Raw genomic sequence first — 18289 nt, 5'->3', positions numbered from 1 at the left:
AAGAAGTGGCTGATTTTTATTTACCAAGAATCAGATGATTTGTGGAACATATTTACTCACAGACTCCCAAAAAAGTCTCATGTAGAAATGCCACTAACGTTGCCTTCTTAAATACAAGCATATTTCACTTATTTATATAAAAAAAATACTCCCACTGTCCCAAATAAGTAGAACAAGAAAAGCATGAACTAAATGGAGAGAATTGACTGGACTGTGATAGAAGAATGCCTACATCTTCAAGATGCTAATTAGGCCTGCACTTCTGTGCATTTCTTAATGCTGGGCATTGAGGAACAGCAAGGAGCAGATCTTAAATACATCAGAAAATAAAGTGTTAAGATGAATGCTTGGAGCTACAAGGGTGGTCCATGTTCAGAACAAACAAATTAGGGGAAGTGTGAAGGTGTTACCAATTAGAGTCCTGGAGGAATTCAGCAATTGTTGCATTTGGCGCCTTAGTAAAACTGCTAAATTCCCCCAGGACTGCAATTATAAAAAAGATGAAGGAATCCAGACTTCGATGGCTTGGGCATGTGAAAAGAAGGCTGGAAGAATAACAGGATGATAAACTTAGAAGTAGAGTTTAAGAGACGGGGTGGAAGACCCCAAAACTAGATGGATGTCAAAAAATAATTTGATTAGCTTCTAGGAACTGCTTCAAGGCAGATTGCAATAGAAAAGAACTCAAACTGCTAACCCACATAAGTGGGGCTAAGGCTCAGTGAAGAACTAGGCTCTTCCACACTCTGGCAACTTGACAGTTTACTTTCCCAGTGCAATTCAAAATGCAATGGTCCGGTTTTCTCAATGTAAAATACATACAGAACTGCAGGTAAAACAAGCCCCACAGCAAACCTCTCCATGCCTTAATGCACTCCTTTCTCAAATGTCTAGAAGATACCACCACCTCTATGCACCATATCCTGAAGGATTGACTGTTCAAGAGGACTGGAAGGGAAATAAATTCCAAAGCTGTGGATCCCTAATGGAAAATACCCACCGCCCACTTCTTTATATGCAGCCTGATCCAATGTTCACTGAAGTCAATGGGAGTCTTTACAGTGGCTCCATTCAGCTTTAGATCAGACCCATTGGGCCTGGTGCAAAGCTTTTTGGAGGCAATAGGAGACATTCCATTGACTATAATGGGCTTTGTATCAGCCTCCCCACCCCTGAAAAGGAGCAGAAACTCTTCCCTTCTCCTTCTGCTGTCTGGCCTGCCAGCCAGCCAAAGACACTCCCCACCCCCAGCAGTCCTGCCATGACATCCATCCAGATCCTGGTTCACAGGCAAAGTCTGAGGTCTAATCCTTTATCAATTCATGGGCAGTGTTCATTTGATTAATCACGAATCTCACATTCAGCAGTGATCACATAGCATACCTGGGGCAACTACAGCAACGGTTTACCTGGCAAAGCAACAAGAAGAAAGTATTTAAATGTATTTTTAGCTTCTTTTAATATGGTTCAGCAGTTGGAAAAAAGGAAGAGATCCAGCACCGTGTGACCAGCCAAGTCTCCTTTAACTTAAATGTGTCTGTTGACAACCATGGCTCCAAAACCTTTCTTAACCTCCCTTTTTGAAAGTTGGTTTTCCATTGATGAGTATAAATGTTTGTAGGCGTTAACGGGGCAAGGAAATGTAGAGCACCACCTATGACCCAGATACAGAAACTCTCTGAGAAGTCACCTCCATAGCCTTTTAATGAAGAAAAAAATCAAGCTGATGAAGTTGATAGTAAAGACACATTGGAAACCTTCAGTTTAAAAAAAAACCCAGATGTTAAAACAAATCAGGTTTCTGACAGAGCATCCTTCAAACAGGTCTTTTTTCTTTCTAGAAAAAATCCTTTTAAAACACTTTAGAAAGGTTTTTCTGTTCCCTCCCCCTGTTTAGGATTACAAGAGTCTTTTGGGCATGATCTTGAGCAAGAGAACTTGAGAGGAGATGGAGGAACCACTCCATTAAATTTATGGCCTGTGTTGTAATCATAATGGCCCCTTCTAGAATTAAAATCTAATAATCAACCCCTGCAAAAAACCTACTTGGGCCACCCCATTTCCTGTTTACTGATTCTTCCTTTTTAGTATTACTACTCTTGTTACTGATTAACACCTTCTTGCAGACACTGAGGAATAGCACACAGGTGAGATCCATTCCAGAGTAATGCATGAGACAAGGAAACACAACTGACCTAGTTGACGGTGCCCCATGAACAGGTGTGTGCATCTTCTCTGCAGCACCACACCCTCCCCATCCCTTTCCAGGAAGGTAGGGGGGAGTAGACATTTGAAGACAGTGTGGCATCTATGCAGGCCATGTTGCCTATCGAGCTATACTGCTGAGGAGAGCTGAGTGAATCACGGGGCCTTAACTATCCCTACAAAGATCCATGGGTTTAGGGAGCCTCTCTCTCATACCAAGGAAAATGTGATCAGAAGTTACCAATGTGGATGTCCTAACAGGTATCTTGCTCTGTCAAATGATAACTGTTTGGCAGTGTGTATTCCCTGTGTGCTGCCTTGACTCTCTGAAGACAGACAACACAGCAGATTCTGAGAGAACCCCCAAAGACCACAAAATCAGAAAAGGGACAAAGGCACCAGGGCAATGTTTCCTCTAATCTTTTCCATCCATGTATAGATTTTTTCCATCCAGGTGAGGAAAAATTTTATGTGCACTGAGGCATGTGCAAACATGCACCACCAGTAGAATCAAAACAATTAGCTGTGAGTGGTCTGCTAATCAGTTGGGCAGCATTTGAATATCTCCTGAGCAGCTGCACAAATGCACAGCTTACAGGGAACACTCACACCAGGCTAGGTTTATTGTCAAACAAAGCACAGAAATAATTGTCAGCAAACTCTACTAAATCACTATGCATATGTATCCCCCGACAATGGACTCAGCTCAGTCAATGGCAACATTTTCCACTGCCCCCTACAATGGGCAAGAACACCCCCCCCCCCCCCCAGGAGATATACACAGGAACAAAAAAGTTACACAGCACTCCTGATATATTAGGTTGCCATCCTCTGACATACCACAATCAACTTTTACAAGATGGTTCCAGCAAAACATTGCTATTCATCAGTCTGTTATCCTGAACCTGGGTCAGTATGTTCCTGTTATCTATGAGGAATGTGTTAGTATCAACGAGGTGTTCTGTTACCATTCCTCTGGAATATGTTTGCAACTTGCGTCTAGTACCTCTTAGATATGCGTTTTTGCAGTATAAACCCTGTTTCTACCAGAATCTATGAGCAAGGTCTGCCTTTGCTCACAGCTCAGTTTTGCTTTATATTAGCGAAGTCTGACCACTTTTACCTAAGCCTCAGGCTTCACACTAGGTCTGTGATACGTGAACTTACGTTTTAGGCCATTTTCTTACTATAGAACCCAGCTAGAAGAAACTTTCTAACAGAGTGGACTAAAGGGGCAATGGAAAATCTTCAAATCAATGTTAAAGTGAGAAGTTATAACCTTTACTATTAAAAGCTACACTAAAAAAATAAAATGTCAGAGTGATCCAATTTCAGTTCTATCACCAATTTTGCCTGATGCACATTTATTTGTAAGAATTCAAGTCCAGATTTGAATAGATGGAGAGAATTCATATTTTGTATACTCTCCGTAGATAAAAATAATCTCAATAACACAATCTAATATTTAAAAATGAAATCAATCATTTAAAAAACAAAACAAAGCAATAACAGGCCTAAACCAATGAAGGCTTATGGACTGAAAAATTATGGCTAAGTTCCTATTAGTTGATTAAAAGAACTTCCTGTAATTTGCAATCATAGTTGATTTCTTTTGATGCATTCGTTAAATCCTGCATCATTCCTAGATTAACAAAGATTACAGATGGGAATAAAAGAGAAGCCTTATATTCAATACACCCCCTAGTGGCATGTGTGTCAGTTAAAATCTGCCTTTATTTTGATCAACCAGATTCCAAATTTTTTACAAAAATCAAGATCTACATTTTAAGGCGTAGGACCATCTCTCCAAAGATTATCATCTCATCAATTTATCCAATGTATGAACTGGTGATGGATAACTCTTACATGCACTAGTAGTCCTGTCTGCTGCTGGAAAACTTTAGATAGGATGTAATAAATGCTATCATACTGGCTATTCAAATGGCCACATCAATACAGCTAACTTTCTTTTTAACTTTGAACACAGGTAAGGCTACTGGGCTGTTTAAACATACAAAGCAATCTATTTGTTTGGGGTGAAAATCTTCTCTCTGCTTCTGTTGGGTTATTTTTCAGCGGAACGAGCACAGTTCCACTATGCAAGAAGGTGCAGAATTTAGGAATGCTACCTGGAGGTAGGTTAAAGATGGAGGATTTGCTATTGTATAGCTCTTCAGGTCCTCATTTCTTGTACAAGTGGAGCACTAGAACTACAGAGAGGAATAGAGGATTCCCTTCTCCTCTAGTATTCCCTGTATCCAATTGCTCAGACTGAGAACCAGAGAAAGCATTTCCCTGATGAGCAAACACAACATTCTTCTTCTATGAGAACAGATTGCCTAATAGGAGTTGTTGGATGCCTAAAATGTCATGTTTACTGCTATTAAAAATGTGTACAAGGAAAGTCATAAAAAAAGAGAAATATTTCTTTCCTACCTCTCCGGGCAGCTATATCATTATTCCACAAATAGAAAATAATCAACAAAGAAATGAATGTGAGCTAAAAATATAATTTGAAAATAAATATAATTAGTCATGGGTTATTAGGCTGCAGGTGTGTGGTTTTGTGGTCTCTTTTGGGTATTATGAAACCAAAATGTCATACAAAACTCATGGGGGAAGGAGATGTTCATTACTGGCTCTTCATAACACATTAGCATGCAACTAAATTAATACCGAACTAGGTAAGAATATCCGTTACAGGGCATCCCCACTATAAGTCATCCCGTTATACATCCATTCCGCACTAAAGTCATTGATGCTTATAGGAACTGATGTTATAAGTCCTCTCCTTCCCTGCCCTTAAGTGCAAATGGAAGTCAGCCATAGAAAAAAAATCCCTGCTTTAAGTTGTTTCACTATAAGTCCAAGTCTTTTGGAATGTATCTTAGATTTATAGCGAGGACAGCCTGTATTGAGATGCCGTAATAATACCAAACGGCATCTTTAAATATTTAATTGCATTGCTGATACTGATCAGTATTAGTGAACATATATTAGACATTTAGGGAGAGATTTTTAAAAGCCCTCAATGTTAGCTTAGCTCTGCTCTCACTTAAGTCAATGGACTTTGGTAGAAGGAGGCCAACTCTGAGTACTTATGAAAATCCCACCATAAAGCTCTACATAATAATGTCTTGTGAGTGCTACAATCATTACACTCATTTTCCTCCTTATTTAACTAAAGGTTGATTTTGGATTACACTGTAACATGTATTTTTCCTTTAAATTTTTTTTAAAATTGCCCAGTGTTTAGATCTTTAAAAAGCATGTTCATTATGATGCCAAACTACACAGAAATAAGACTTCTCTCTTTGTATGATTTAATTACTACTTAAATTTATTTTAAACTGTTGACTAGAAACCAAAATAAAAATTAAATAGGAAAAAAATGTACACTTCAAATGCAAATAGTTGTTAGTCTCTGAAAAATTAGAGTACCACATTTTTCCTCACTTACACCCACACAATTCAATGGAATAAATGAAACTATAACAAAAAGAAAGAGCACAAGGGCAGATTTTACCCTAGAAACATTTCAGTTCTATATAACTTTCCCTGAATTTTATGGAGGCCCATTGCAGTTCAGCACATGCACTGTGTTTTACTGTGTACTCAGCGAGCAATTATTTACACAGATGCTGGAGGGTTCGCCCCCCCCCCCCTTTGCATCAGGTTTACTTTGAAGTGCAGACGTTTCTTTTCTCAGCTAATCTAATTTGTCCAAGATGGATGGCTATTTTTTCCTTTGGAAAACCAAGGCTGTTACACTGTTTCCAATTCTCCCTCCAAAGCAGAACTTAGGTGTTGGCAGCTCCTCCAGAATTTCAAATCCTGCCAGAGAGAAATTATAAATCATGTTATCCTTCTCTTGGATAACCTGTTGCAAACCACTCTTAATTCATATGGAAAACAAGCAAGTCAGTTACTTTGCAAGCATTTAGTACTGTGTTTTATATAGCTTCTTTATATAGTTGAAACTCCTCCACAGATAATAAAATCTTAGCTAGCTGCATTATGCAGACTAATGACAGAAAAGATAAGAATTTGCCAGCAATCTTAGTTCTCAGTACACTAGTATTCTAAGCTTCAGGCATGAAAATCAGAAGCTGACTAGCAAGTATAAGAATTTAGACCCATCAGGAGGTTCACTGAGCAAGTGACACATGAATGCATGTGGAACGTCAGCCTACAACTGCCAATTCCTTTATGATGGAGAAAAGATACAAATATTATCCACATTTTAAAGGTGATGTGGGTGGGTAAATAGGGGGTCTATTTTGAAGACCGCCGGGAAAAAGCCATACTGGAAAATAATTCTACTCCAGAATAAGTTGCCTGCAATTCTTGTCCTCTGAGGTTGAAAGGCATAAAAATTCCTCACTCCTGAACTGCCTTTATACTGGTGAAAGTGGGAGACCTAATTCCCCGCCCATGTCTACAATGACAGAAGCTGTAGTGAGGCTAAGGTTCAGGATACACACCCAAGTTTTATCATTTTGATGTCAAATCCCACTCCAATAAACTACATACGACAATACAAGGACATTAACATTTAAAGCCACAAGATAGCAGATAGCTCTGCCCAGCTACTCACCTTCTCTGAACTCATTCAGCAGCTCCTCCTTGGTCCAGTTGCAAGAGGTTATGAGGAAAAAGCCTTCCCTTTTCAACACTGTGCAGAGGGATTTCACATACTGCTTTCTCTTCTCAGCTGCACTGTCAGGATTAAGGCTTACGGCATCAAAGGTTCCTTTGTCGATACAAATCTGAAATCCTGATAGCTCAGATGACGGAGTCAGAAAGTCTTTTACCTAAATCAGAAGTTTAAATTTATGTAAACCATTTCAGTTGGGAAGTGCTGCATCTCTAAAGACTAGTGCTTTCATTTGTGAGGGCACAAAAATTGACAACATCTAAGTGTCATGGAACAAGGTAACACAACAGACTCAAGATCAGCTGAATCAGTTTCAGGCTTTATTCCAAGCACACAACACAGCACCTAGTGGGAAAGGAGCCAGGAAAGCCATTGCACTGAACATACACCGACTGGCACTCATGGAGGTCTTATATAGCCAGCATGGGCATCCTTTGGTGGGCAGTGACCAATAGGGGGGAAGCTATACTAATTCCGTTACAAGTTCTGCACAAGATTGTATGAGTACCTTACTGATAGGATCAAGTCCATCCCTACATGTGATCCTTACAGTAGGTCTACTTGAGAAGTGGTTACCATGCAACTGCTTTGTGTAATTTTTATGCCATGTCAATTTGTTTCTCCCTTTGCCTTATTCAAAAAATCTTTAGTTGAGTCCAGTTACATGCCCACCTATCTGAAGTGCTTAGCTGGCCACCATTACAGTAGTATTTAAGTATGTCAAAATCTTTAATGTATTTGTTATTAATATTATATACCATTTGCAGTGTGACAGCACTGAGAAGGCCCAGTCATGGACCTGGGTCCCAGAGTGCTAGGCGACATATAAACAAAAGTGACATGCTCCAAGGAGCTTATGATCTATTCTAAATATAAGAAAAGAGAATATCCAGACAAGGAGAGCAGGAGGTAACAATGAGAAACCCAGTCAGCATGAAAAGCAGTGTTCTCTGCACACTAGCTGCTTAACCATTGTTGATTTTTGTTGGTAGTTTGGCATATTTAGTTGCTATTTCTTACCTAAAAATCAGAGTACTGTATATAGTCTAGAACACAGAACTGATCTTGTAAAGTGTGATCTAGTCTCTCCCCTTGCTGAAGGATGACATTCTTGTTCTTAACCTAAATGGGAGTTATGCATATGAGTCAAAGGGAGTAAAATCCTTATCAACCAAGAGATCTTCCTATAAATGCAGATGTATTTACAAGCTGTTGCTTAGAGTCCCTTCAAGTGATCAGAACTAGTTAGATTTCAAAAAAAATGTAGACAGTATATTAACACGTCTGAAATCAAGTGACTCAATCTCTGAGGTTCAATTGCTTTGTTTCCCTTAACATAAGCCCTCTGAACACTTACCTGTAATTTAATATTAGACAGCCCTTCTCTCGCTATTATATTTTGAGAAAGTTGTATTGCAGAAGGAGAGTAATCAATTCCAGTGAGATTAGTGTAACCACATTTTGCCTAGAGAAAAAGAGAGATTCTTACTTCATGTGCTAGCAAACTATCCTTACTCAGCAGGTCTGCCCTCTGTGTATATTCTAAGTCAATTCTATTCATGTGAATGACCAAAAAACAAAAACAAAAAACAAAAAAAATTTTACTCATTTTTTATTCCTGATACCTCTATAGAACCAAAAAAGCTATTGGGGCACGAGCTGTCAGTCTATTTTGTTTTGTACATCACCACCAGAATTGTTAACTAAAAGCTAGTTCCTTCAAATAGGTGGAATTATTAGACACTGAGTTAGACTCTGTACTCAGTAAACTAGTGCTGAGAGCAGAGTACAGAGGTAATTGTATTGAGGGCAAACCTTTTGCTAAGCAGATGAGCTACTACATCTTATCCCTGATGGAGTTTTGCCAGAGAGTGTGTGGTTTCATTCCAAAAACGAAATTTCAATGTCACAAGTGGCCAGGTCTGAATCCACCATGGAAGGTATGGTCTTCTGACTAACTGCAGCTATAAGTAGGTGTTTTTACGACAAGATGGCCATTTGGGAATCCAATGGCATTAAGAAGTCCAAAGGGATCCAAGGCTGATGCCCTACATAGCAGGGAGTACTACAAAGGCACACTTTTTGAAGTATTTTCTTCTAAGCAGCATACACTCTGTGAGTTCTGCTTTAACCAGATGCTTTTGATCCAGGCTTTAAATTTTAGCTAAACATCAGGAAAGGTGATACTTCAGGGTGACCTTCTCTAGTTCTGCATCCTGGGGATCTGACCAGTCCCAAACCAGAGAATTTGCTGAACAGTGAAATATTGCCTAACAGAATTAAATACTTCCATTGGTTACTAGGCTCTTTGAAGACATTTAGGGGTAAATTAGAGCTAAATAACAGCACAGAATCCTGAGAGCCAGGACTGGTGGCTGTAAACAAACTTTATGGGATTACAGAAGGAAGGCAGGTATGGATGGTGATAGGTCTGATGTTGTCACCTGCACAGCATGTGCCATGTTTGTCTTTCTCCCAGAAGAAAGAAGGGATTTCATCTGCACTAAGTGTAAGCTAGTCACCATTTTGGAAGAAAAAAAAATTAAGAGGACTTGAGCCCCAAGTATCGACCCTACGTTCTATCAGAGAGGATGAAGACTTCCTCAATAGAAGGCAGCGTTTAATCCTGCAGGCACACCAGGCTGAAGAGCCAGTCAGGGCAGTACAGGACAAGGAAAAAAAACCTGGCAGCATGTAACCTCTAGAAGGAGAGGGCGGCCAACTCAGGTATCCCCCATTCCTGTAGAGGTAAGTCACCGCTATCAGGCTCTCTCCACAGGCACTGCGGTGGAGAATGCTTTGGCAGGGACCTCTCAGGGAAGAAATCAGAAGGGAATACCATCTACCAGGAGGCATGGGATGCATAGTCCTAGGGATGGGTGTTCCACGACTCCCCCTCCCCCCCAAGAAGACAACTGGTGGTGGTCGTCAGGGACTCCCTCCTAAGAGGGAGAGAGTCATCCATCTGCCGTCCAGACCTGTAAGATGGATAGAAAGCTGGCTAGACTGTCGGGCCCAATGTGTAGTGATCAACAGCTCGATGTCAGGTTAGCGGTTGGTTTCTAGCGGAGTGTCCCAAGGATCTGTTCTTAGACCGGTTTGGTTCAACATATTTATTAATGACCTGGATGAGGGGATGGATTGCACCCTCAGCAAGCTCGCAGATGACACTAAGCTAGAGGGAGAGGTAGATACACTGGAGGGCAGGGGGAGGGTCCAGAGTGACCTGGATAGATCAGAGGATTAGGCCAAAATAAATATGATGAGGTTCAACAAGGACAAGTGTAGAGTCCTGCACTTGGGATGGAAGAATCCCAAGCATTGTTACAGGCTGGGGACTGAATGATTAAGTAGCAGTTCTGCAGAAAAGGACCTGGGGATTACAGTGGATGAGAAGCTGGCTATGAATCAACAGTGTGCCCTTGTAGCCAAGAAGGCTAATGGCATATTAGGGTGCATTAGGAAGAGCATTGCCAGCAGATCCAGAGAAGTGATTATTCCTCTTTATTTTGCTCTGGTGAGGTCACATCTGGAATAGTGTGTCCAGTTCTGGGCCCCCCAATATAGAAAGGATGTGGATGCATTGGAGAGGGTCCAGAGGAGGGAAACCAAACTGATTAGGAGGCTGGAGCGTATGACCTATGAAGAGAGACTGAGGGATCTGGGTTTGTTTAGTCTGCAGAAGAGAAGAGCGAGGGGGGATTTGATAGCAGCCTTCAACTTCCTGAAGGGAGGTTCCGAAGAGAATGGAGAAAGGCTGTTCACAGCAGTGATGGATGGCAGAACAAGGAGCAATGGGCTCAAGTTACAGTGGAGGAGGTCTAGGTTGGATATTAGGAAAAACTATTTCACTAGGAGGGTGGTGAAGTACTGGAATGGGTTACCTAGGGAGGTGGTAGAATCTCCATCCCTAGCGGTTTTTAAGTCTTGGCTTGACAAAGCCCTGGCTGGGTTGATTTAGTTGGGATTGGTCCTGCCTTGGGCAGGAGGCTGGACTTTATGACCTCCTGAGGTCTCTTCCAAGTCTATGATTATATGACTGCCCACCCCACACTCTCTACAGCCACCTTCCAGAGACATCCTATTTAGTTTAATTAACTTTATTTTGGCTCTTTCAGCCCTGCAGTTTCTATGGCACTACCAGATCCAAACTTCCAAGTGTAGAATTTTATAGCTGTGGATGATGCATGGACCAGAAAAATCCCAGCATTACTTCCAGCTCCTGGGCTGAGTTTGCAGAGCTGCCAGTCGTAGGCTTTTGCTTATAAGTTGAGCAAACTCATCTTGAGCTGACACACAACAATCAACATCACAGTCAATTTTCAGAATAATACTTCACTGAAAAATAAATGTCCTTGTCAAATCACAATTTAAGACACTTTATATCTTGAGACAGAATTTTTTTTGCAGGGGGGGGGGGGGAGGGAATGTTATGCTAATAGCTTGTATAAGTGGATTTCCCGTCATCATTATCTTTCCTGATAAGGAATAAAAATTCATTACGTTTACAAGTTACATCAGGGCCCTGATTCAAGGATGGTAGAAAAGTCAGGTATGATCCAAAACAATATTTTTTTCTGTAGTGAAAGTGTTAACAGTAAATTTAGAATGATTAGGTTTCAAATTAACATTTCTAATGAGATAATTGGGGCAGATAATACAGAAACAGTGTCACTGAAAAGTATCTGCAGATTCAGGAAAACAAGACAGCTTTGATTCATATTCACGGAGACTATTTAAAAAGAAGCCCCAAACTAACAAATTCTGCTGTACCAAAGCCAATGGAGAAGTGCTGATTCAGTGAATTAGGGATGTAAAGGATTAACTGGTTACTGGGTAAGCATCATCTTTACTGGAGGATGCTTATTGGGTAAGCAGTTAATGGGTGGGTCTGGCCAGGCTGGAGCATGCACAGCAGGACGCGGCATGGTGGGCTCGCCCGCTGCAGGTTAACCAGTTAAACTCAGAGTTAACTTTTTAAATGGGATTTTACATTCCCACAATGAATGCCACATACTGCCTCAATCTAACTCAGCTGAGACATTCTACCAAAGCATTTAATCAAAAGTGTGAAAAGGAACACAAAGTTACTCATAACTAAACTTACTGAAGATTGCTCAACTTCATGACTCCTTGCGCCCCTGTGAAATAACAGTATCAGCCCTTAAAACATACTTGGCACTGGGCTTCCACCTCAAGAGAAAAATCATCACATTTTTAGCGGGATACCATCAACTTAATAAACCCACTTCTGTCTGAAAATATTTTAACTATCATCTTCACAAATAATGCTAAAGTCCCTGGGGGTGGAGCCAGCAGCCAGTGCAATCCAGTTCCACTCCAGGGAGCCCCCTGCCATCCACACAGCTGCCTCTCTATAAGAGGCAGCAGTGGGGGGTGGCAGGTGGGAGCTGACCCACAAGGGGAGCCAGTTTAAAACCAGAGGCAGCAGCGCAGGGTGGCAGCAGCCCCTGTCTATGGTGGGTCTGAGTTCCCCCAGATAGAGGTTGCCGCTCTAAAGCAACCTCTGGCCGTGGTGGTCCTAAGCTCACCACTGACACAGGCTGCTCTATGGAATGTGGAGCAGTCTCTGTCCATGAGGGGCTCGGAATCCCTGTGGACAGGAGCTGCTTTGCGGCAGCCTTCCCTGCCTTTTAGGCTGGCTCACCCCAGCACTGGTTCCTGCCTGCCCTCCCTTGCTGCCTCTATACGAGGCAGTGCGGGGGGGGGGAAGCAGATACATGTAGGAAGCTGGTTTGAAAGCTGGCTCCCCATGCATACTGGCTCCCACCCTCTGCACTGCTGCCTCTGTATCAGAGGCAGCAGCACAGGGGTGGGGGATAGGCAGGTGGATCTGGTGCCCGTGGGGAGTCTGCTTAAAGCCAGCTCCTCATGGGTACTAGCTCCCACTCCCTCACCTTGCTGCCTCTGATACAGAGGCAGTAAAAGAGGGGGCAGGGTGAGTGTGTATAGTCAATAGATTATCCAATAAGCCTAGGCTTATCGGTTAATCATTTACTCAATTATATGCTAACATCCCTACTTTATGACACTGCTGATGTTCTCTAAACAAGTAAATATACATTTGTACAGCTAAGGAAAAACACTGTTTGCACATTACAACAACCTATGTGCTGTTGATAGGAAAATACTCTGACAGTTTTAAGTTTTGTTCTCTCACTTGCAGCAAATTTATGTGCTCTATTAGCCTTGATTCTGTAATTTTACAAAATACCAACCAATTCAACAAGTAAAACACCATTTCCAGTTCCAATGTCAAGCACAGAGCTGTCCAAAGGGATCTTTTGTTTTTCCATCCATCTGATTAAACGAGTCATGCTCTCTTCTCCAAACCTATCCAAAACAGAGGCTTAAGTAATCAAGATATCCAGGACACATGAAAGGCACAGCAGCACTGTACTTCATCTCTCTCCCTATCTGGCATTCATAATGCACCTGTCACTAGAGCTTCTAGCAACAACCTATATAGATCATATTCCAAGTTTAAGTTGTTAAAGTTTTAAGTAAACCAAATGGCTTAAAACCTGCTGGGATTAGCAGTACTGGAAACTAACACCCTTTTTATGACTGAATAAAATAAGACTGTACTAGAAACATCCCCAGGCTGCCTATTTAATTCTTAGCCTCTGATAATAATGAATGCCCTTGGTGATGTGTCCACTAATAAAACAGATTGCAACCACCAACTTTTGCACACACATCAACAACTAATTTTCGGTGGGTAACTAACAATTTTCAGTCACTACAGATTTGGGACGACTTGGTGAATTGGTGACTCCCAGATGAAAAACTCCATGTCATATCACCAATATTTTGAACTACTCAGTGACCCAATGATTTTTTCTTTTGCTTTTACTACATATATTTTCAAACAAATAAAAATATACGCATGTTGTCCATTGAGAAGCACTCTTTATTTACCAAATCTCCCCAGCATCTCCATTCTCCTGAAAGATCTGTAATTCTCTTTCATATGCAGCATCCCAACTAAACAGGAAGAGAAGGCAGAATATGAATTAACACAGGAACAATGTAGATGAATGATCAGGAAGAAAGGGGACAGGTGGAGATTGTAGTCACCTATCACATGTCCCGTGTCTGACCCATAAACTGTTGAACTTCCCAAATTAGATACATGCATCAAAACAAAGGGTCAGCTCTCCAGCTGCAGTTGAAGGAGTGTACAGCAACAACCGATGAAGGGCATGAGGGGAGAGAACAACAGTATGTTTTTGCATTCCCTTGATCCTGGGACTTGTCTGCACATTGAGTTAATCCTCCACAGTAGGCCAGACTCATAACCTGCACTGGCTGCCAACAGCCACAATGGATTGTTACAGGAGATAGATGTGACTGAGGCTCTCAGGAATTCCTCTTTCCCCCATATCATAATTCCTATGCCAACAACTAAGATTTAGGAGATGGCCTGAAAATGGCTATGGTGATTATTTGCCAAGACGAACCCAGGGGAGATACTCCAGTTTTTGGAGCCCAATGCATGAAACAGTGTAAAGTAGCCAAAGTATATTCAAAGTCTCAAACTTGCAAGGATAGCACATGTTCCAGTAAGCATTTTAATGCCAAGATAGATCAATAAGTTATAATGGTATTTGTCATACTCATATGCTGTAATGTTCCTTTTCTGAAGTCTTACAGCACTCAAAGATGTGAAGCACTTTTCTAACAGAGAATCAAGCAAAATAAAAGACATCACTGCCACTGTGATCCTTACAAAACCTGACACAAATGAATGGCATATTCAACAACTTTATGATCCATATTAGAACTCATTACATTCTCCATGGTATTACTCAATCAAAGATTTATTTGTATATTATACAAACTGATGTGGAACATTTTGTCCACAGTACAGATAATGCTGGATAATGAGTGTGTGTGAACTGAGAAGGTGCAGGCTGATAGATATGAACTGCATTTGGTTTTTCTGATTGCTCAAGATTTATCTTAAAACTTGGAAACATTTTAGCTCATGTTTAAATTGTGTATTTTAAAATGGAACTGCTTTGGAGTTGAAGGACTATACAAAGTTTTCAGAACCACCAACTTCAGAGGTTTCATTTTTTTGTAGCAGACAGTTACCATAACAACATTCCCTCCTCTCCCCCAAAGAGTCTAAAAACCTTCTTTTAAACAACTTTTTTTCTGTAGCAGGGGATGAAGAATAATTAGAAAACTTTACAATTTACTAAGACTAAGGATTCATTCTTTAGGTTCAAGAGAAAATATGAGGACTACAACACATTGTTCCATACATAAAGTCACATACTTTTCTTCTAAATGCCATAAGCAAAATTTAAAAAGGAAAAACAACTGAAACAATGAGAGAGATGCAACTAATTTTGCTGAGATCTTCTAGTGCCTGGGGAAAATGTCATTAATTAATAAGAAATTACAAAAAAATGACAATTTTACTTTACAACTTGGCTCCATTGGGAAATTGCCCAGAATAACTATTGAGGAATGAACTATTCTGCTTTGAAAGCACACACTTATTACACTGCTCTACAGCCAAAATGCTTCTGAAATAAATGTAGTCAAACTTTACTAATTCTGAGTCACTAAGAACGAAAATTATGCTTAAAATTGTTGATTGGCTCTAGTTTTAATTATTCTGGAATAGAATTTCCACAGGGGGAGCTAATGTAGAAAAGCTATTGTGGTCAAATTTTTATGTAGACAAGCCTGTAGCTATGAGTAAGGAGGCGTGATTCCCCATCTCAGGTAGGCATACTACTGATGGAACCTGAATGCTATATAAATGGCAGTGTGATCTAGTGATAATTTTTTAGTGGTAGTACTGAAAGCCACTGAACCACATTGCAAACCCCATATTTAATGGAAACCGCTTCAACCTAGGGTTGCAGCAGCAGCCCCCAGAATCATAGTTCCAGCACCTGACCAACAGCAGGACCAAAAATATCTGTCTAGAGTACAACCCTTCCTGACCCCGACATACCCAGCTATCACCACAGGTGCTGGAAATTGGGATGCAGCACCCCCCTGGCTTGACATGGGTTCCATTATATTTATATACAGGCATTGCTTTTTTTGTGACAATACTGCCTGGTACACAGTACTGGCAACTCCAGTCAGAGCTCAACAACTTTTCCCCTGGAGTACCAGCACTTTTTTAAAAAAAAACCCGAACAAACAAAAAAGGCACTTTATGCTGGGTTTATAGCTTGGTTCAATGGGTCTGGGCACCCCCAGCTATAGAAAAGGTTCCAGCACCCCCACCAAAGCCACCTCACATTTTTAGTGCCCTGGCGCAACTGGCCAGCCTGCCCGGCCGGGCTGGGGATGAGCCCTCCCCGCCGCACCGCAGACACCGCCAGGGCGCAGCAGCGGCAGAACCAGGACCCAAGACCCCAACGAGCGTCAATGGGCGTTGGGTGCGGCCCGGCCTGCAGCCTCCCCGGGAGTGGAAACGCCCTTGCGGCTCTGCCAGGGGAGGCGGCCTGTGTCGTTGCAGCCGCTGGGCAGGGCCCGGCACCGCGCCCCGCCCGGGACTCACTGCTCCTGGGTCCCCAGGGCCGAGGGGCCAAACTCGCGCTCCAGCCCCGGGGAGTCACGTGGCCGCTCCCCGGCGACGCTCATCCTCCAGGCAGGCGGCGCAGAAACCGGACGTGCCCGCGCACCATAGAGTGCGGCTGGGCTAGAACACGCCTGCGGCCAGCCTCTCTAGGCTGCTGGAGGACTTCTCCCGTCGGCTGCGCTGGAGCCGCTGGGAGGGAGACGCGCTGTCAGTGCCCTTCCGCCACGCGGCGGTAGCCTTGGGAACGCGGGGAGAGGGAGGGGGGGCAGGGTCAGGCCTGGGTCATTCCAGCCAGGGATCTCCGAACCGGCCCCGCCCCCAGCCCGCCGCTCAGCCCGGGCGTGGCAGCCGCCGCCCCGTTGGGGGACTTGGCAAGGAGAGTCCGGCTGTCGAGCGCAGCAGGTGCCGAGCAGCTAGAGCCGGGCCGGGAGAATATGTTGCACCTGGTGCGTGTGCACATAGGAGCGCGAGACCGGTGGGCACGCTGGGACCTTGCCCTCTGGGGGCTATGGGAGCAAAGGGCCAGCCCACATCAGCATCATGATCTGAGCTGAGAGCGCGTGCGAGCCAGCCTCTATCTTCCACCTTTCAATGACTTGAACAGCCACCAACCAATGGAGGTGCTAATGGTTCTTAATAGCCTCTTGTAACTAGTTGAACTGTCTCTCTTTTTCTTCTTCCTCTCCCTTTTTTCTTTCTCTCCTCCCCCCCCCCCCCTTGCTTTCCCTTATTTATTCTTGGATCTGGACTTCTTATACTCCGGTCATCTGAAGAGGTGGGTTTTGCCCACAGAAGTTTGTGATACCACCTGCATGCAATAAGGATAATAGTATCAGAGGGGTAGCCGTGTTAATCTGAATCTGCAAAAGCGGGGAGGAGTCCTGTGGCACCTTATAGACTAACTGAAGTGTTGGAGCATAAGCTTTCATGGACAATGCATCTGACAAAGTGGGTCTTTGCCCACGAAAGCTTATGCTCCAATACTTCAGTTAGTCTGTAAGGTGCCACAGGACTCCTCGCCAAATAAGGATAATGTAATCCTTCCTTCTGGAACAAGGAAGTGAGTTGGGACTAAGGTCAAGCCCCCTGACATGACTCTGATAAATTATTTTGGTGCACAACTAGGAACTGTGGGGTGCTGCAGTAGTGGGGGGGGGGACTGTGGAACTGGGAGAGCAGTGGGGGATTAGGAATGGTTGAGGGGGCAAAATCAGTGGGTGGGCAGGCTTCAGTCCCCCCTTTCCTAAATGGGGCTCTGGTGGAGGGGGGGGGGTTGTGGCTGGGGCAGTCTGCTTGCTTGCCTGCCTGCTTACCAGAAAGCCCCAAGAGCACACCACACCTCCTCCTTCAACTGAGTGTCCCAGCTAACTTACTTTCACCTCTGGTGAGGAGGCAGACCTCTGGAAAGAGGAAGGACAGGAGTGAGGCCTAAGTAGAAGATGCAGGACAGGGGCAGGACCTCAGGAGGAAGGGAAAGTTCTTGCAGTCCTATTGGAATGCTGGTTTTTAAATATTACAAAATTGGCAACCCTATTTGGGAAGCTCAGGTTAGGGGTAGTGATGGGATGTGGAAGGGTGAGGGGACATTTGGAAGGGGGATTTAGGGCTAGTTGGCAAGAGGAGGGAGAGGATCTATGAGCCCTGTGGCATCTCCTCCTTCCTGTAAGTGTGTAGGATGTGCTGCTGCCTAAGCCCCCTCCCTGTACACCAAGTGGAAACTAGGAGCTGGGGTGCGGGGTCTGAGCCCCTCTCCTTGCATTCCATGTGTGATGTGGGAAGGGGGGTGCTTCTCTGGGAGAAATCTGAGTTCCTCTCCATGTCCCCCCATATGTGAGCCAGGAATCAGGATC

At 43.0% G+C, this 18289-nt stretch overlaps 1 protein-coding gene across 1 annotated transcript; it reads right to left on the bottom strand.

The window, feature by feature from the left end:
* Nucleotides 1-861: 861 nt before the first annotated feature.
* EEF1AKMT2 (EEF1A lysine methyltransferase 2) lies at nucleotides 862-16669 on the bottom strand. Its single transcript, XM_006136114.5, has 6 exons — nucleotides 16419-16669; nucleotides 13805-13870; nucleotides 13102-13216; nucleotides 8220-8327; nucleotides 6803-7019; nucleotides 862-6039 (listed from the first exon to the last, which is right to left on the bottom strand). The coding sequence occupies exons 1-6, from the start codon at nucleotides 16499-16501 to the stop codon at nucleotides 5942-5944; spliced, it is 687 nt and encodes a 228-aa protein (XP_006136176.3). The 5' UTR covers nucleotides 16502-16669; the 3' UTR covers nucleotides 862-5941.
* Between the last annotated feature and the right edge of the window lie 1620 nt (nucleotides 16670-18289).

This window comes from Pelodiscus sinensis, chromosome 8 (assembly GCF_052426305.1).
Source record: "Pelodiscus sinensis isolate ZL-2025 chromosome 8, ASM5242630v1, whole genome shotgun sequence".
Classification (NCBI taxonomy): domain Eukaryota; kingdom Metazoa; phylum Chordata; order Testudines; family Trionychidae; genus Pelodiscus; species Pelodiscus sinensis.
Note: the sequence above shows the minus strand (reverse complement) of the source record. Positions and strands in the feature narration are given on the sequence as shown.